The 20,911-nt window shown below is 37.7% G+C and overlaps 1 protein-coding gene across 1 annotated transcript in view; it reads right to left on the bottom strand.

The window, feature by feature from the left end:
* HSD17B4 (hydroxysteroid (17-beta) dehydrogenase 4) overlaps positions 1-20,911 on the bottom strand; it is a 100,182-nt gene that overhangs the window by 23,901 nt on the left and 55,370 nt on the right. Inside the window, exons 14-19 of the mRNA XM_010846608.1 lie at positions 18,399-18,450; positions 12,225-12,296; positions 9,307-9,410; positions 7,405-7,470; positions 3,410-3,479; positions 1,396-1,502 (exon numbers count right to left, since the gene is read on the bottom strand). Of these exons, the coding sequence (XP_010844910.1) occupies positions 1,396-1,502; positions 3,410-3,479; positions 7,405-7,470; positions 9,307-9,410; positions 12,225-12,296; positions 18,399-18,450 (471 nt within the window). The remainder of the gene's footprint in view (positions 1-1,395; positions 1,503-3,409; positions 3,480-7,404; positions 7,471-9,306; positions 9,411-12,224; positions 12,297-18,398; positions 18,451-20,911) is intronic.

Genomic DNA, 20,911 nt, shown 5'->3' with positions numbered 1-20,911 from the left:
AAACACAAGCTGGAATCAAAATTGCCGGGAGAAATATCAATAACCTCAGATATGCAGATGACACCACCCTTATGGCAGAAAGTGAAGAGGAACTAAAAAGCCTCTTGATGAAAGTGAAAGTGGAGAGTGAAAAAGTCGGCTTAAAGCTCAACATTCAGAAAATGAAGATCATGGCATCTGGTCCCATCACTTCTTGGGAAATAGATGGGGAAACAGTGGAGACAATGTCAGACTTCATTTTTGTGGGCTCCAAAATCACTCCAGAAGGTGACTGCACCCATGAAATTAAAAGACGCTTACTCCTTGGAAGAAAAGTTATGACCAACCTAGATAGCATATTCAAAAGCAGAGACATTACTTTGCCAACAAAGGTCCGTCTATTCAAGGCTATGGTTTTTCCTGTGGTCATGTATGGATGTGAGAGTTGGACTGTGAAGAAGGCTGAGCGCCGAAGAATTGATGCATTTGAAGCGTGGTGTTGGAGAAGACTCTTGAGAGTCCTTTGGACTGCAAGGAGATCCAACCAGTCCATTCTGAAGGAGATCAGCCCTGGGATTTCTTTGGAAGGAATGATGCTAAAGCTGAAACTCCAGTACTTTGGCCACCTCATGCGAAGAGTTGACTCATTGGAAAAGACTCTGATGCTGGGAGGGATTGGGGGCAGGAGGAGAAGGGGACGACAGAGGATGAGATGGCTGGATGGCATCACTGACTCGATGGACGTGAGTCTGAGTGAACTCCGGGAGTTGGTGATGGACAGGGAAGCCTGGCGTGCTGCGATTCATGGGGTCGCAGAGTCGGACATGACTGAGTACTGAACTGAACTGAACTGAAGCATATTAAAAAGCAGAGACATTACTCTGTCAACAAATGTCCACCTAGTCAAGGCTATGGTTTTTCCAGTGGTCATGTATGGATGTGAGAGTTGGACTAGAAAGAAAGCTGAGTGCTGAAGAATTGATGCTTTTGAACTGCGGTGTTGAAGAAGACTCTTGAAAGTCCCTTGGAGTGTAAGGATATCCAACCACTCCATCCTAAAGGAGATCAGTCCTGAGTATTCATTGGAAGGACTGATGTTGAAGCTGAAACTCCAATACTTTGGCCACCTGATGCGAAGAGCTGACTGATTTGAAAAGACCCTGATGCTGGGAAAGATTGAGGGCAGGAGGAGAAGGGGACAACAGAGGATAAGATGGTTGGATGGCATCACCGACTCAGTGACATGGGTTTGGGTGGACTCCGGGAGTTGGTGATGGACAGGGAGGCCTGGCGTGCTATGGTTTCATGGGCTCGCAAAGAGTCGGACGTGACTGAGCGACTGAACTGAACTGAAGAGTCCTTCTCTTCTCTAACACTAAAAAGGAACAAATATTTAAATTAATAATTTACACATACCTTAATTGCCTTGAATCTCGATACATCATTATCTGCAAACTGCTGTAAAACATGCCTGGCAGAAAATCCAAATGTACATAATCCATGTAATATAGGCTTATCGAAACCTAAAAATAAGAGACATGATTTAGTTAGATAAAGACACATTTCATGTTTAAAAACCAACAACAGTTCATTCAGAACTTCAAAAATAATTTTTAAACTGCATTAACCTGAATCATACCATGTATTTTAAGAAACATGAAAAATATTTTATAAATAATACTTCCTGGGGGAAAAATTATGAAATAAACAAAGAAAGAAAAAAAAAAAACAAAAACAAGAAAGGAGTGTCAGAGATCTGGGGACACAAAGAATTATTTTGTTAGGTTTGGGTGTAGCCATGAAATCATCCATGGTGATTTCAATATCCATGTATGTAGACGATCCTTCCTCAACCTTTCAGTTTTCTGCTCTCCCCTCCAATGACCTTGCCCTTCATGCTCTGTCGTCCAATGACTTTGTCCTTCATGATAACTCAGATATTCATCCCCATGGTCCTAACACAGACGTTGCACTAGCAGGAGCTACCTTCCACCATAATCTGAATTTCAAGGACACCATTTTCTGAATACTACTTCCTACCTTTCCATATCCTTTGCATAAACATATTAGCAAAGGGCTATTTTTTAAATGTCACCAGTTAAACTGCCAGTCAGAAGTAGCAATGTCTTTATTATTTAGATAACTGAGCTAATATTTTCATTCAGTTCAGTTCAGTTCAGTTGCTCAGTCGTGTCTGACTCTTTGCAACCCCATGAATTGCAGCACGCCAGGCCTCCCTGTCCATCACCAACTCCCGGAGTTCACTCAGACTCATGTCCATCGAGTCAGTGATGCCATCCAGCCATCTCATCCTCTGTCGTCCCCTTCTCCTCCTGCCCCCAATCCCTCCCAGCATCAGAGTCTTTTCCAATGAGTCAACTCTTCGCATGAGGTGGCCAAAGTACTGGAGTTTCAGCTTTAGCATCATTCCTTCCAAAGAAATCCCAGGGCTGATCTCCTTCAGAATGGACTGGCTGGGTCTCCTTGCAGTCCAAGGGACTCTCCAGAGTCTTCTCCAACACCACGGTTCAAAAGCATCAATTCTTCGGCACTCAGCCTTCTTCACAGTCCAACTCTCACATCCATACGTGACCACAGGAAAAACCATAGCCTTGACTAGACGGACCTTTGTTGGCAAAGTAATGTCTCTGCTTTTGAATATGCTATCTAGGTTGGTCATAACTTTTCTTCCAAGGAGTAAGCGTCTTTTAATTTCATGGCTGCAGTCACCATCTGCAGTGATTTTGGAGCCCACAAAAATAAAGTCTGACACTGTTTCCACTGTTTCCCCATCTATTTCCCATGAAGTGATGGGACCAGATGCCATGATCTTCATTTTCTGAATGTTGAATTTTAAGCCAGCTCTTTCACTCTCCTCTTTCACCTGCATCAAGGGGCTTTTTACCCCACATCCGAGGTCAGGGGCAAAACCCGGGAGGACCCCATGCCCGATGCGAGGTAGTCAAGAGGAGTTACCCCACATCCGAGGTCAGGGGAGGTCAGGGGAGGCAGCCGAGTGGAGCTACCCCGTGTCCGAGGTTAGGGGCCGCGGCCCGGAGGACCTACCCCACACCCGAGGCCAGGGGCCGCAGCCGGGAGGAGCAACCCCACCTCCAAGGAGCGGTAGCTGAACAGGCGCAGAAGGGCCTAGAGGAACTATTCCACGTTCAAGGTCAGAAGGGGCAGCGGTGAGGAGATACCCCTCGTCCAAGGTAAGGAGCAGCGGCTGCACTTTGCTGGAGCAGCCGTGAAGAGATAACCCAGGTCCAAGCTAAGAGAAACCCAAGTAAGACAGTAGGTGTTGCAAGAGGGCATTAGAGGGCAGACACACTGAAACCATACTCACAGAAAACTAGTCAATCTAATCACACTAGGACCACAGCCTTGTCTAACTCAGTATTTTCATTGGTATATATTATTAGCAACTCACCTGCTAAGCTAGCAAAGTTAGGATCAATGTGTAAGGGATTCCAATCTCCACTGAGGCGGTACAAAGCAGCCTGTGGAGAGAGAATTATAAAAGTAACTAGCATATCAGTGCTTTCTTAGAATACATTAAAATAAAAACAGAAAATAGGACTGGTTATTGCACGAGAAATGCATCGTAATATACCTAACTCTAGCTTTGATTAAAAAATAACTATTTCTAACAAAAAAAAAGGTTAAGCATAAATCAAATGCTTTTTGTAACACCTGCCACTGAAATCAGTTGGGAAGGGATGAAGACTGTGCAAAAATAGCAATGGGAACCAAGAACTACATCTGGGAATAACACTAGTTACCACTGCCTAAGGAGAAATTCACAAAAAGGAATCCATCGATCTACTCTCATTAAAACACAATGAAGACAAGGTGTAAATGTTTATAGCCTCTTCTAAGCAAGCAAAATTTATGCCAACTTTCTTGTGGCATAAATTGTGGGGTGTTTTAAATTGAAGCCTATAACCCAATACTAGACACATAAACATCAAACACGTCTAATAAACTTTCAATCGACTGGGTGCACTAAATCCTGACATCAGCTCATCCTGCAAAAAAAAAAAAACAAGAGACGAGTAGCCTGCCATTAAGATTACATTTCTGCTTAGTCCAGATCTTCACATGACTTCTGTACTTGGATAAGGCAGGGTTAGCAAAAAGAGATAACAATAGGGCTTCCCAGCTGGCTCAGTGGAAAAGAACCGCTGGCAACCCAGAAGATGAGGGTTCCATCCCTGGGTCAGGAGGATTCCCCTGGAGGAGGGCATGGCAACCCATTTCAGTATTCTTGCCTGGAGAATCCCATAGACTGAGGAGCCTGGAAGGCTACAGTCCACAGAGTAGCAAAGAGTCATAGATGACTGAAGCGACTGAGCAGACACACACAAAGATAACAGCAGGATCAAAAATTCTCTATACTTGTCAGCATTTAAATTGTGCACTGGTCAAATGAAAAAAAAGTATTTTTCAGTACTGAAGGAAAGACAATTCAAAAAAAGCTAAGAGTAAGTATTTTAATGTATCTGTGTATTAACTTTGAGTCTGCCTCAAGAACTCTTTCTTATCAATTGCTATGTTAAGCTTTCCGAGACTATTAAAATGTTGTATAAAGGCTAGCCATGTCAGCATACCTGATTTTCTTAGTGTTTTTTGTTATTTTTAATTATTGATCATTCTTTTTTAATAAATTTTATCTACAGAAAATAACATTTCCTACAATTCACAGGAAAATATTTACTTTTTAATATGCTTTACATCATTTTAAAAAACTCTTTCTCTTTCCCATCACTCCACACAATAGTTTTCTAAATTATTCACCTTTTCAATGAATCAGTGTTTTTTTCCTTTATGTGGCTTCTAAAATAATTAAATCAAATCAACAATTATCAAATAGATGTGATTTACAAGATTCTGTATAAGTTGTAGAGGGTTAAATGATAAATTTTAGAAACGATTTAAAAAAATAAAACATTAGGCAAATATATATCATCATGTTACATACAAATAGAAAAAATGACGAACTTCAAACCCCAAATCCAGAGCTGGATTTGAACCTTAGTCTGTCTGATGCCAAAACCAATAATCTATTCAGTGTCTGACACCTTCTCCTTTGGTAATTTAATAAAGAATTACATTTTAATGGATAGCATAACCAATATTCCAAAGATTAACTTTATTTGACAAAGATGATAGCTAAAATTCTAATTGTTAGAATAAGTAGCATAAGATACGTAACTGGGGAAACTAAAGATATTTGTTTTCTTTCTTCCCAAATACAAAGTCTGACATCTGTTACCTTCCTACTCTTTGGTCTTTCTAGGTTATTGGGGATGAATTTTCTCTTTATTAATTATGACTAACCATGAACCATACTTGTAATATCATACGAATTTGAAGATCGAGAAATTCTCCTAAAGAAATGAAAAACAAAATATTCCAGAAGTGACACTGGTAGAGCTAAAACCATGATTGCCAGTTCTCTTACTGACTGAAAAATGACTCATTTAATTTAAATACCTGGCAAACAGTTTATGCTATAGTGGCATAATCCATTCCATTCCCACTTCTCCTTAAAGGTCTGTTCATCCATAATCACCTCTGGCCACTCTCCAGTGTAAATTCTCTAATTCTTACTCCTTGTACATACATCAAGCTCTTATCTGCTATCATTATTAAGTTCTTATCCCCATTCAGGCCATACTGCAAGTTTTACATCTCTGATAAGAGAGAATATCTATATACCAGTTTAGTTCAGAAGTCTCATTTTTCCTATTAAACTCTTTTGTATATCATTCTCCAATAAGTAACACCTCTCTGAATGTCTATAGCACTTACTCTACAATTCAAAGCCTTGTCTTGAATCATTCATTGCTTGGAATAGATGCCCTAGTTATTAAGACATATACACATTAATTCTAAGTGTACTTTCAGTTCCTTGTCAACAGATCACACTTCTTGATTTGTGTCTCCTACAGTACAGATCTAATTTAAAATAGCTCATAAATCCCCTGAACTTTATGTAAAATTTTATGCAAAATGTTTTTAAACAAATTATATATTGTTTTTAATCACATTCTCAAATGACCATGTGATACAAATGGCCAGGAACCTCTGTGAAATGATGGGTGCCCATTATTCATACAAAAAATATGTGTTAACTTATAAACTGTTCTTTGTCACACAGCAAAGTATTCAAGTTGGCTAAAAGCTAATGAAAAGTTCTATTCATCTGAAAAACCAGAAAAAGAAAATCTTTCTGCTTACTGTATAAAGAAACTCAAACCATGGAAACTATTCAGCTTTTCTTATCTACAGCAGATATATTTTATTATTTCAGAAACCCAAGAATAATGGAGCATTGCTGGGCTTTGTGAACCATGAAACCACAAGGTCTTTTCTGTTCTTCAGTGCCACAATAAAATTCATTTCACTGTGAAGCTTTAATTAAACATAAATACGAGTGTTTTCTTAAGAAATTGATAAGAAATAGGGATGGGAAGAACATTTAAAGGCAAAAACTAATCTGTGATAAAAAGTATTATTCTATCACCCAATTATATAGTGTTGAAAAAAACACAATTACTAATTATTACTTAATACAATACAATTACTTAATTCTTTCTAGCTCATGAAGTTATATTTCTATTTGTTAGTAAACATAAATCCTGCAGAAGTTCTCATATCAATATGTCAAAATTAGTATCAAAAAATAAGTGAATTTTATAAATAATCTGCTGTCATTACCTGTTTATTCACTGCATTACTTCAGAGCTTTATGTATTCTGTTCTATATCTGCATGATTAGTATCCTAGCCATCTTAAAGAAGAACCTTCATAACTCTCAAAAATAAAGTTGCTTTTTCATCTTCAAGGTCACCTTTTGTTTATTAAATAAATCTTTGCATGCTTACAGAATCTGTTAACTGACAGGGAATTTTATCTCCTTCATCAGAAAACATACTATTCATGCCAAACAGAACAGATTAAATCACCTGCTCCTTCTAAGATGCCTTATTGTACCTGTCCACTAAAGTTGGCAGAAACTAATCTGTCTCTACGCAGTGCAGCTCAGCTTTCTTTTCCAACAGAAGAGAGGATAACTAAAATCTGCCCTTTATTTTATCCTGTTCTCTAAAGTTTTAATGAAAAGCTAGGCAATCTTTAAGGCAAGCAATCCACGCCAACAAAACATGATGCCTTCTCAACTGACTTGTAAAAACCACAAATATTTTCTTCTGATATCTAGTGGAGAAAAACAACCGTTAAGTAAAAATTCACACAGAACAAATTTCAACTACAGAAATATGCTGTTATTTCTATTATGTAGAATTCTTTTGAATTCTTAGGACTACTTTTGAATTCATAGGATTTACAGGGTATCAAGAGTTACACGTTAAAGTGCCAGGAGCCAGATGGCTTTACCACTTTTCAAAAACACCTTGTTACCTGATTAAGTGAGGTGGTATCTGTAAGTACAGCATCAGGAGGTCTATTGGGTATGGCTAAAGCTGCCTGAAAAAAAAAAAAAAAACACGACACGTTAAATAGTTAACAAAATAATTGCTAGCCTCTTTACCGAAATTGGTATTTGACAAACAACCATGTTGCAATGTGCTGTTGTTTCTCGGTTTCCAGGACACCAAAATTTGCAGATGCTCAAGTCTCTTATACAAAAGGGGGCAGTATTTGCATATAACCTATGCACATTCTCCCATACACTTTAAATCATCTCAAGATTACTTGTAATACATACTACAATGTAAATACTGTGTAAATAGTCTGAGAACTTTCTAGAAATTTTTTTTCTGGCTATTTTTGATCCACGGTTGGTTTAATCTGCAGATGCAAAACCTGCGGATGTGGAACCCATGGATATGGAGGGCTGACTGTAATGAAATCTGTAAGCTGGATAAAAAGAAGCTTTTTTAAATATATTCAGCACATAATGACCTTTAAAATTCTGTAACTGTGAGCTTCATCTACATTATGATTTCCCTGAAATGACTCTCTATAATGAAAGGAATTATATAACCAGGTCCATTCTCTAGGCAACAAACAGGGACTCTTCCCAGTGCAAAAGAATACTTCTTTCCAGGGGAAATACTTCTTTGAGGTCAGTCTTTGAGGTTTGACCAACTCAGCGGACATGAATTTGAGCTCCAGGAGACAGTGGAGGACAGAGGAGCCTGGCATCCTGCAGTCCGTGGAATTGCCAAGAGTCAGACATGACTTAACAACTGAACAACAACAAAAAATGATCCCATGACAACTCTTCTTAGCTGTCTCCTTGCACAGTTCTCTAGCAAACTTCTAGTTGGACTAGTTTACTTACTGCTTCCATGGAGCTACCAGACTCCTCTTGATTATCACTAAAGTAACTTTGTTTTTGAAACCATCCTTACTTTTGGTTCCAATTATTTGGTTCCAAAATGAGTCAGTTTCCTTGGGAAGAGCTTCGGAGCTATTATTAGAGCCTGCCTCGGCCTCCAGGCAAAACCTCTGCGCCACTGCAACAGAGATGAGGGCAAGGACAGTGGCCCACTTCTCTCCAAGTGACATCCTCACTTTATAAGAAGGGGACTGAGCAGGAGTAGGAGCTTCTGGTCTTCTCAGCTTGCCTCTAGCAGCAGGGAACCCTCTTCCTATGAGCAGGATGGGGCAAGAGTTATCAGAGCCCTAGTATTCTTAGCATGCCATCGTAGAACAAAACTCTCCACAGTACAAGTGGGGGCTGGGTGGAGGAAGAGAACCCCATAACTTGCAGCCACTTTTACCTGTAATAGAGCTTCTGCTTCACAAGATAGGGAAGGTAGGAGTGGGGAATAAGAAAAATGAGTGGCCTGCTCTGCCTAGGAAGATAGCGTGGCCCTATTCTGAGAGCTGAGGGCAGAGGTGAAGGCCAGGTTAAACTGGAGTAAAATCCAAATTACAAAATATTTTTAGGAAAAATATTGTTTGGGGCAGATTTTGAGAACTCAACAGTAATTTGAATTGTTTTATACATAAGAAATATTCTAGACATTTAATGAGTGAAGATTTTCATTTACACCAGGATCTCTTGTACATGTTAGGTTTTTCTAAAGAGTTCTGGGTGCAGACAAAGTTTGTATAAGTAAAGGTATTCCAGTAATTATCTCTTGTACATTACACTTACCTCAGCCTGTAACACATATTTGTATATTAAAATATACAAATATAAACAGCACTTCAAATCCAAGAACATATTCTGATTCAAGGAAGTTTAGATTACTAAAGCCCTACTCTATAAAATTATACATATAGTAAGTTCAAAATACAGATAAGCATCCTTAATGACACACATATGTCATTTATGAAGTCGTAGCCTACCTTGGCTTTGTCTGATGTCCGTTTTCCACCAGAGCCTCCAGAACCAACAACAAAGATGGAGAACTGATTATAACATATAAGTTCCTCCCCAGAGTAAGTGTAGACTGAAAAGTAAATGAAAGAAGAAAGAAAAGAAATTATTGTCAAAAGATATAACCAGTTAACCAATACATGATCAGCAATACCTGTAAATGTTTCAGAAACAAAATTCAATTACTAAAAGGTTTTGCAATTTAAAGACACCCAAGTTTGGGTTACAGAGCACTCATTTTAATCATACACACTACCAGTCTCTGGAAGGCAGAGAAAGGAAGATCTTGACAAATCCTTTCTTATCTATGGAATAGCAGTTCCTCTACCTTCTTCTAAAACTTCCCAACTGCCCTTCATATTTCAGTTCTCTCCTTCTTGAACTTTTCAGACAATTCCACTATAAAAAGCAGACTAACACACCTGAAAAGATTTTTTACTATTACTAAGTATTAGAGAAATGAAAATCAAAACTATGAGGTAGTACCTCACAGTGGTCAAAATGGCCATCACTAAAAAGTCTACAGATAACAAATGCTAGACTGGGAGCGGAGAAAGGGGAACCCTCCTACACTGTTGGTGGGAATGTAAATTGATACAGCCACTATGGAAAACAGTATAGAGGTTCCTCAAAAAACTAAAAATGGAATTGCCATATAATCCAGCAATCCCACTCCTGGGCATATATCCAGAAAAAACTGTAATTCAAAAATATACATGCACCCCTATGTTCATAGCAGCACTATTTACAATAACCAAGACATGGAAACAATCTAAATATCCACCAACAGATAAATGGATAAAGAAGACGTGAGATACATACACGTACACACAAAATGTGTGTGTACACACAAAATGGAATGCTACATAGCCATAACAAAGAATGAAATAATGCCATGTGAGCAACACAGATGCACCTAGAGATTATCATACCAAGCAAAGTTAAGTCAGAGAGAGACAGACAAATGTCATATGATATCACTTATATGTGGAATGTGAAATACAAAACAAATGTATGTATCTACAAAACAGAAACAGATTCAGAGATACAGAGAACAGACTTGTTCTCTCCCTAGGGAGAGAGGAGGTGGTGAAGCGATGGCTTAAGAGTTTGGGATTAGCAGATGCATCCTATATACAGGATGGATAAACAAGGTCATATTGTATAGCACAGGGAACCATATTCAATATCCTGTGATAAACCATAATGAAAAAGAATATGAAAAAGAATGTATCTATGTATAACTGAATCACTTTGCTGTACAAGAGAAATTAACACAACATTGTAAATCCACTAAAATTCAGTAAGATTAAAAATAAAATGCAGATAACCACTCTCTAAAATTTTCAAACATTCTGCAGAAGCCCTCAATAGAGCCTAAAATATAAAAGAGGAAATAGCAAGAATGAAGGTATAAACTTCTGGAAAGCAGGATCATGACTCTTTTGCTCATATCATACTCCCAGCAATTAGAATAGTACCTGGGACAGAAAAAGCACCTAATAAATATGCATTAATTAATGAATCAATGAACAAATGACATGAGTGAGCACGTTAGTGAATAAGTAAGCAAGTAATAAATGATAGATAGCTGTTCCTTTTACTACTGACTACTATCCTTGTGAGAGTTTGAACAGCATCTAAATCTCCAGCTCTGTAAAATTAGGAATATGCTTTTGAATAACATAAGGAAAAATATAATTAGGACAAAAATAAGAAAAGCCATGGTTATTTATATTTAAAATAAAACATTCATCTTTATTACACAGAAAATTGGATATCTAATTTCATCTATATTTTATCTACAAATTCTAATACATTATTATCCATTGTCAAGCTATAGGTAAATAAATGGAGTAGATCAAGAAACAAGAGTAAAAACTAAAGCTAAGATTACCACAAAACTTCACAGTGGTATGTTACATTTGATAGAATGGTGAGAAGATTAAAAGAAAACTGGGAGAACTGTAGCCAAATGTTAGCCAACATTTGAAATGACAAGATAATACAAATATCTAAAAAAGAAGAGGGAGAAGGAAGAAGAGGAAAAGCAGAGAGAAAATATTCATGTTCTATGTGTCTATGGTGAAATTTTAACAAAAACATGTAATAGGAAAATACTTACAAGCATTAAAAATGTTCTAAATATATTATTAAGTAAAACAAGGCAAGTTTCAAAACAACATATTCAGTATAACCTCTTAGGTATGTATTAGAACAAAATGATAAAACCTATATTCCAAATACCAGATTACTATTAAACTTTCCACTGATATTTCCAAAATTTTTGATAATCTTTCTTGGTTTTGTTCTTAAACTTTAAATGATAAATTTTAAGCAAGGTGTCTTTGGTTTATGTTTAATTATTAGTATTTCAATATTTATTAAACTACTATAACCTTTTTTTCCACCGCAAATAAAATGTGGCTATGGTGTTTGAACCACATTATGAGTTCAATATGTCTGAATGTGCAAGGTTAAAAACCTAACTACCACTTATAAGAATGATTCAGGAGTCAAATAGGTTCCCAGTTCCAAAGAGCTAACATACGAAAGAATATTTACAACACAGCCTAATTATCAATTGAGGGTTGTCTTTGTATTCATTCCTGCTAAAACACACTCCAGGAAGCATAATTCCCCACTGTGTTCACTAGACCAGCCACACTTATCATCTCTACTTTGGTTATGTTGTCACAAATCCCCTGAAATGTCCCACTCTCCCCTTATTTTCTAAAAGAGTTTGTAAATTTTTAGAATGCTAATTTTGCTTTCTCACAAATTGGAAGATAAATAGAAACTTATTTATCAACTTCTATGGTAAAGTATACTGCACACAAAGGCTATCAATTTAACAATATTATTATAAGAACTGGAAATTAGTTACCATCCACAAGAATTACTAAACCGGATCCTTTATCCAGGATATCAGCAACAATTGTTTCACATCTTAATTTTCCTAAAATGGAAAGTAAAAATAATAAATGTATAATAAATAAATGATACTGTTTTAAAAGCCATAAGTAATATATTATATGAAAACATGAGAGAATTTAACATAACTTCAACTGGAATATCAGCAAACTAAATAAATGCATGGTTTAGAACAATTTTCAATATGATGCTAAGTCATAAACATTAAAAGCAATCATAATGCCTGAGTTAGCAAATTTGAAATATTAGTAATTCTGATAAATTAGGTGGAAAAAAGTAACAATTTTCAATCATTTAATGAACATTTGTTAAGCAAACAATCAACACCATTTACTCCTTTCCCTATTGAACCTTTATTGGCTTCAATGAGACAATGTTTCCTTCTAACCACTTTGTTCTTTCATGGACTCTTCTTTTCATTATTTAATTGGTAACTTCTTGATGGATTATCCCTGTTTGAGAGTGAACCCATAATCTTTTTTTCCAACCTGTTTCTCTTTTGTTCCCTACATGAATGAATGGTACTATCCACCCAACTGCCATGGCAGAAACTTCAGCATGACGCCTGCCTCATAAATTAGTGTCTAAATGTGACAAGACTTGAGTAGGCAGACATGGAGAGAAGTCAGAAGATATAAAAAGTTTTTTACTTCATCCTGAAGTCTACGAATAGCCATTTGGGCTTTTTAATAGGGAAGTGACAAATACACTTGCATTTCAGAAATAGTATTCTGGCTACAGTGAGATGAACAGATCGGAGGGGAGCAAGAATGGAGGCAGAGAGAACACATGGAAAGTGAGAGATAATGGTGATCGAAATGAGGTAGACAGAAATAGGATCCTAAACGTACTGAAGGGAGAAAATCAAAGATCTTGGTACCTGCCTGGGTGTGAAAGATGATTAAAAAAATAAAATAATGCTGAGGTTAAGTAGGTTGCTGTTGCTTTCATCTCCTAAGTTGCTTCTGATTCTTCCACGTCTATCTTTCCACCACCACCTCTACCTAAGCTGCCATCATTTTATTTCAACTACCACAACAGCCTTCTAACTAGTTACCTGCACATTCACTCTGACCAACTTTAACACATGCTCCATATTATGCCTGATGCTGTTTTTTCCCAGAGTTAACCTGATTATGCCACATCCTTCTATGTTAAGTTCTAATGGTATCGAGCATGTTTCATCTGTACTGTTTATTACATATAGTTGTAATTATACATTTATTTGTGTACTTTTTTTTTATTATAGCCTGCCTTCCACAACAACTAGGTTATATGCTCCAAAAGGGCACAGTCCAGATTTGTTTCATTTTCCATTTATTCGTAACCCTAACAGAAAGCCTAGATGTTAGGAAGCAACTGATAAATAGCTGTCAAACTACAGATGATATCCCAAGATAATCAACTCCATGTTTAAACAAATACCAAGCCTACTCCTTTCACATCCCTACAGTTTCTCCACTTATATCCCTACTGATCCCTACAATCCTTTTCAATCAACCACATTCTCCAACCTAGATTATTACAAAAGTCTCTTACAAAATCTCCTTCCCTCTATCTCATTCCCTTATCAATCCAAGCATTACAAACAGGAGCCAGAGTTGATGCTTTCTAAAATTCACATTTGATCATATCTCTCCTTACAGTCCTTCAGTGGTTATCTATTGTCTTTAAAATAAAAGCCAAACTTCCTCACATAACCACACACTGCACACTGCCTCAGATAAAAGGAACTGTGTAAAAACAGGGTGTAATACCAAACTGAAGACTCGAATTGAGATGGTAGAGTAGGAGGACACAGAATTCACCTGCCACACAAACTCATCAAAAATACACCTCCACTGAAAATTAAGTGGAGACTAACAGAAAAACTCCTATTCAACCAAGACTATAAGAAAGACCCACAGGTAATCAGGCAGGAAGTGAGGAAAAGCAATCAGGTAAGGACCTGTGGGAGAGGACTCAAAGGAAAAGGGAGATGGTATAGGGAGAGACCTTCCTGGGGGACTGAGCAATTTAAGCCACATATTGGGTGTCCAACAAAGGGAAGACAAGCCCCCATGGCTGACTGGAAGGCCACTGAGACAAGAGGGTTATGGGAAGCCTGGACTCCAGGAGTGAGTGAACACTTACTTATTCTCAAGGCAGGGCAGAGAGGGCATACTGAAACCACCTGGGTGGCTGACTGGTTTTCTTCAACTGCTCTGGTCCCCAGCCTGAGCCGAGGGAACACTCCAGCACCACTCACATAACATTATAGCTCCACAGTCTAGGCTGCCATGATCAAGGAAAAGGCTCAGCTATAAGATGCTATGGACATCCAAACCCTAAGTGGCATCTGAACAGGGAGGGGGCAGCCATTACTGGTGACTGCACAGGGGGCCCAGATCTCTGATGGTGGCCAGGCCAACAAAGCCCTTGCCCCAACCCTCACTGAAATACCCATACCAGCTGCTCCTGCTCCTCTACTGAACCTCTCTGGGGCAAGGATGTCAGTGCTTGAAGTGGGAAGAGCACACACTTAAAGGGAACTGAACCAGCTCAGACCCAACCCTCAGGGCTTCTGCTCCAGCAATTAGAGATCTGCCCCTACCCCTATGGTGGGGTAGGGGGGGACAGCAACTAAGTTAAGGCGAAGCACCACCTAACATCCGACTCTACTCTTCCATCTCCAGCCCCACCCCCTACAAAGGTGATATCTGTCAGCACACCCTGAAGAAAGACCTAAGTTGTGCTCACATCAAATCCAGCTCTCCCATCAAAGCCACTGGGCACCTGCAGACTGTATAGGGGCATACCCACAAAAGAAAAATCATAAGTAATTGTTTCACCTAATTTCAACAGAAAAAGAAATAGATAAGCAAAATGAAAATAGAGAGGAGTCTGTTTCAATTGAAAGAGCAAGAGAAAATTCCTGAAAAAAACAACAAATGAAACAGAAATAAATAATTTACCAGATAAAAAATTCAAAGCAGGAATAATAAGAATGTTAACTGAATTAGGAACAAGAACAGACAAATATAATGAGAGTTTTAACAAGAACTAGAAATTTTTAAAAAGAACCAATCAGAGCTGAAGAATAGACTAACTGAAAAGAAAAATGCACTAAAAGGAATTAACAGCACACCACCCTTATGGCAGAAAGCGAAGAACTAAAGAGCCTCTTGATAAAAGTGAAAGAGGAGAGTGAAAAAGTTGGCTTAAAACTTAACATGTAGAAAACTAAGATCATGGTATCTGGTCCCATCACTTCATGGCAAATAAATGGGGAAACAATGGAAACAAGACAGATTTTATTTTTTTTGGTCTCCAAAATCACTGCAAATGGTAAGTACAGCCATGAAATTAAAAGATACTTACTCCTTGGAAGAAAAGCTATGACAAACCTAGACACCATACTAAAAAGCAGAGACATCACTTTGCCAACAAAAGGTCCATCTAGTCAAAGCTATGATTCTTCCAGTGGTCATGTATAGATGTGAGAGTTGGACTAGAAAGAAAGCTGAGCACCAAAGAATTGATGCTTTTGAACTGTGGTGTTGGAGAAGACTCTTGAAAGTCCCTTGGACTGCAAGGAGATCCAATCAGTCCATCCTAAAGGAAATCAGTCCTGAATATTCACTGGAAGGACTGATGCTGAAACTCCAATACTTTGGCCACCTCATGCAAAGAACTGATTCATTGGAAGAGACCCTGATGCTGGGAAAGATTGAAGGCAGGAGGAGAAGGGGACGACAGAGGATGAGATGGTTGGATGACATCACAGGCTTGATGGACATGAGTCTGGGCAAGCTCTGGGAGTTGGTGATGGACAGGGAGGCCTGGCGTGCTGCAGTCCCTCGGGTCGCAAAGAGTTGGACACAACTGAGCGACTGAAGGGAACTAAACTGAGGTGATACAGAAAAACACGTACGTGATCTAGAAGATAGAATATTGGAACTCACTCAATCAGAACAGTGAAAAGTAAAAAGCAGAGAACATTTTAAGGGATCTTTGGGTAATATCATGCACACCAACATTCCATTAGAGGGGTCCCAGAAGAAGAACAGAGTAAAAATTTATTTGATGAAATTTGGCTGAAAACTTCCCAAGCCTGAAGAAGGAAACAGACGTCCAGGTACAGAAAGCACAGAAGATCCTAAAGAAGATAAATCCAAACAGACCCACACCAAGACATACCATAATTAAAATGGAAAAAGCTAAAGAGAGAATTCCAAAGGTAGCAAAAAGAAAAAGAGAGGGTCATATACAAAAGAATCCTCATAAGGCCATTAGCTGATTTTTCTGCAGAAACTTCACAGGCCAGAAAGGAGTGGCATGATATATTTACAGTGCCAAAAGGGAAACCTACAACCTAGGCTACTCTTCTCAGCAAGATTATCCTTCAGAATTGAAGGAGATATAAAAAACTTTCTGGATAAGCAAAAATTAAGAGTTCATCAATACTAAACCAACCCTAAAATAAATGTTGAAGGGTCTTCTCTAAATAGAAAAGGAAAGGATATAACAAGAATTAAGTATAGAAAAGGAAAAATTCCACTAGTAAAGGCAAATATATAGGAAACACAAAGGAAATATAGGAATATTTAGGAAATATTTAGCAAATATATAGGAAATATTTAGAAAATATATAGGAAATATAAAGGAAAGACAGAAGCTCAAATACTTAAATAAGCTAGTACAAAGATTAAGAAACAAAAACCTGTAAAATCAAGTATGACTACAACAATAAGTAGAGATAAACATGAAGATGTAAACTATTACATCAAAAACACAAAGTGTGGTGGAAGGGAGTAAAAAATGTAGCTCTTTTAGAATGTGTCTGAAAAAGGACTAGTTTAAAACAAATATAGTTATAGATCAACATATATGAATTCCATGGTAACTGCAAATCAAAAACCTAAAACAGATACCCAAAAACAAAAGAGAAAGGAACACAAGCAAAAGAAAAGTACAAAATCACAAAGGAAGAAAATTAAAAGAAAAAAAAAACAGGGAAAACTACAAGAACAACCAGAAACAAGTAACACTAACAATGAAATAGAACTATTCAGCCTTAAGCCATTAGAATCTTATAATTTTTAATAAAATAAAGTTGTTTAGTAGCTAAGTCACGTTCGACTCTGTGCAACCCCGTGGACTATAGTCCACCAGGCTCCTCTGTCCATGGGATTCTACAGGCAAGAATACTGGAGCAGGTTGCCATTTCCTTCTCCAAAATAAAGTAAAAAGATTTAGAAAAAAATTAAAGTACAATTCTAGTTACTTGCTAACCTCTACGTTATATAATATGAAATGATAGACTTTTTTTGTGTTTCACCACCTTATGCGGTCAGCATATAAATATTCTGACATCAGAGCAGCAACACAAAACAAATACATCAAATTAAAGTGAAAAAATGAGAAGCTCTACTGAACAAGTAAGATATAACTGAGAAAAATAAACTGATTATTAAGACAGACTTGATTTTACTTACTCTAAAAGAAAATATGAAAAAGTTAATTACAAAACATCCTGTATCTTTTAACATTCTTTGCTTTACGAAAATCAGTACCAACACAAATACCTGAGAAAAGAATGAAGAATCCATGGGACCGATTATACACATCCATGACTGATTATACACAATCACTAAGTTTAAGATATAAAAAGAAAATGCTCCTTTCAGTTGTTGATCAGATTTTAAGTAGTTTTTTGAAGTAATTTATTAAATAAAACTATTTGAATAGGATGATATTTAAGTAACCAAAATAAGTACTAGTTAATATCAATGTGGGGATTCCTGGTGCCTCAGCAGGAGAGAATCCACCTGCTAATGCAGGAGATGCAGGTTCAATCCCTGGGTCAGGAAGGGCCCCTGGAGAAGGAAATGGCAACACACTCCAGTATTCTTGCCTGGGAAATTCCATGGACACAGGAGCCTGGCGGGCTAAAGTCCTTGTGGTTGCAAAGAATTAGACATGATTTTGGTGACGAAACAAAAAACATCAATATACACTAATGGTTGACATGCACACAAATAACTTACAATAGAATTTATTTAGTCACTTCTCTGCCAGTTTAACACATTGACACAGTTTGGAAGGTTAGTCAGAACATAAAATTATGGTATGATGAAGAACTCACCTGCTCTGGGAATTGGTTTATATAACTCCAAGTACTGCTCCCCATGAAGAATCTACATTAAGGTAAGCAAAATTTTGTCAGTAGACTTCCTTTCTCCATAGGCTCTTCTGTGAATACTGCTAATCCTAAATGGCATTTCACTGCCCACTTGTTCACATGACTACTTCCCCCAAACTATCTATCTCAGTTTGGCTCTTATTCCTTAACTATATTATTCAGAAATCATCAGTCCCCCAATTTAAAGACTATCAGCTCTCTGGAACAGAGAAGACATACTGTCTTCTTTCTTGACATTCTTAATCCTTGCTGAGTGATAATCGTGGATTATTTGCCATGGAGACACTAAACTCAATATATTCCCAGGGCTCATCATCGTGCTTGGAACATACTGGGTATCCACTACATATCTACTGAATAAAAATAAACAAACTGCTCAGTACTAGTAATTTCAGGTGATACCTGGCAAATACAAATGACTCAGCCAAAACACAAAGATAAATATTAAAGCCATGGTTACAGTAAAAGCACTATCAATGTCAACATTCCCTTAGTGTTATGTCTTACAAATTACCTACAAAGAGTAAATACTAAAGACCCTGTGTAATTTCACAGCCACATTAACCTCAATTTATCAAAACAAGAATATAAAAATATAATACAGGAAAACAAGTGAACAAAAAAAAAAAAAAACCTGACCACATATCCAAATGACCACACTCCACTGCTATGGGACAGTTTAATTCCCAGTCTTCCTCAGAACCCAGAAAGGAAACAGAATGGGGAGGAGGATAGTGATGAGAGGACAAATGAAGGATAGCCTCAAAATCACATCTGGAAACAAGGTTGGGAAGACTGGGATTCAAATCCCAAGATGGCTATCATTTCCAGTCACAGATTTTGAATACCATTCATGATGTCCAATTCCTTTCAATTCCAAGGAAGAATTGTGAAATATCGGCTTTAATTGTTTACAAGGACTTTATCCAAACAGGAGAACTGTATGCAAAAAATGCCATGGGAGAGTGACTGAAACACCAAACTGCTTGGCATCTATTTCTCGCCTCCCTCCCAACTCCATCAAATAATAAAATAAGTGTAGATTCTCATGGACTCAGAGAAGCAATATACTAATGATTCTCTAGTAAAAGGGTTCTCCAATCAATCAAAATCACAGAAATCAGTTTAACTACTATTCAACAGTTATCAACTGGGTTTATGACCTGAACCTTACTTCAAGAAATAAAATATATCCTACCTCAAAAACCTCACAATTGTTTGCTCCTTTCTTCTTGAAATACCTTATTCACTCTGCTTCTCAAATACCACATTCTCCTGTGGTATACCTCACTCAGTCTCTATCTTCCCAGTCTCTCTTTCCTTCCCAGTCTCATTCCTCCCATTCCTTCCTTTTCATTCATTCCTTCCATCTCATTCCTTCCCAGTCTCTCTTGTTAACTCCTCCTCATCTTGTCAACCTCAATTCACCACAGGATCTCCAAACTCAGGATTTTTGCTACCTATATTCATACACTAGTGATTTCACCTAGTTTCATGTCTTTAAATCTTATTTAAACGCTAAGAATCCCAGGAGGGCCATCCCTCAACCTCTAAACTCATATATTCAACTGCCCACTTTGTATCTCCACTAAAACCAACTCCTGATCATCCCCACCTTAAAGTAACTGTACACATCTATTTTATTGTACATAGTAGTATGTCATATGTAACTACCATACATATTAAATATATTGAATATAATTAATTATAAATCATACATAGATAGGAGAAGGCAATGGCAACCCACTCCAGTACTCTTGCCTGGAAAATCCCATGAACAGAGGAGCCTGGTGGGCTGCAGTCCATGGGGTCGCTAAGAGTCAAACACGACGGAAGCGACTTAGCAGCAGCAGCAGCATAGCTAGATATATATGCATATATATCATCCCAGTTAACCAGACCAAAAACCTTCATCCTTGACTCCTCTTTCTTTCCATGCACATCAAGCCTTATGCTAGAATTACTATAATAGACTTCTAACTGGTTTCTCTGCTTCCATGCTTGGCCCCCATATAATCTATTCTCTACAGAGGAGCAAAAATGAGCCTGTGAGTGAACATAGCCAGATCATATCACTCCTCTGTTCAAAGCACTACAAATGGCCTCTCATATTAATCAGAGTATGAGCTGAAATTCTCAAGTGACTACAAGGCCCTCTTCTCCTATCACTACTCCCTTGCTCATTTACAGCTGTACTGACCTCCTTGCTGTTCCAAAAATAAGCTAAGTATGCACCTGCCTTGGGCCTTTTTCACCTATTCTCTCTGTTTCATACACTCTTTCCTCTTGCTCCTTCATCACTATGATCAGGTAATGATTACCATACAGAACTTACACATAAGGAAATTGAAGCTTAGAGAAGCTATTTACTCTTGGTCAAATAGCAACTAATGACAGAGAGAGAATTAATAACATTATGCCAAGGTTGCAGGACTGTACATAATTGTTGTTTTCTT

This window comes from Bison bison, unplaced genomic scaffold (assembly GCF_000754665.1).
Source record: "Bison bison bison isolate TAMUID 2011002044 unplaced genomic scaffold, Bison_UMD1.0 scf7180017864238, whole genome shotgun sequence".
Taxonomy (NCBI): domain Eukaryota; kingdom Metazoa; phylum Chordata; class Mammalia; order Artiodactyla; family Bovidae; genus Bison; species Bison bison.
The sequence above is the reverse complement of the archived record's forward strand: the minus strand, read 5'-3'. Positions and strand labels throughout refer to the sequence as shown.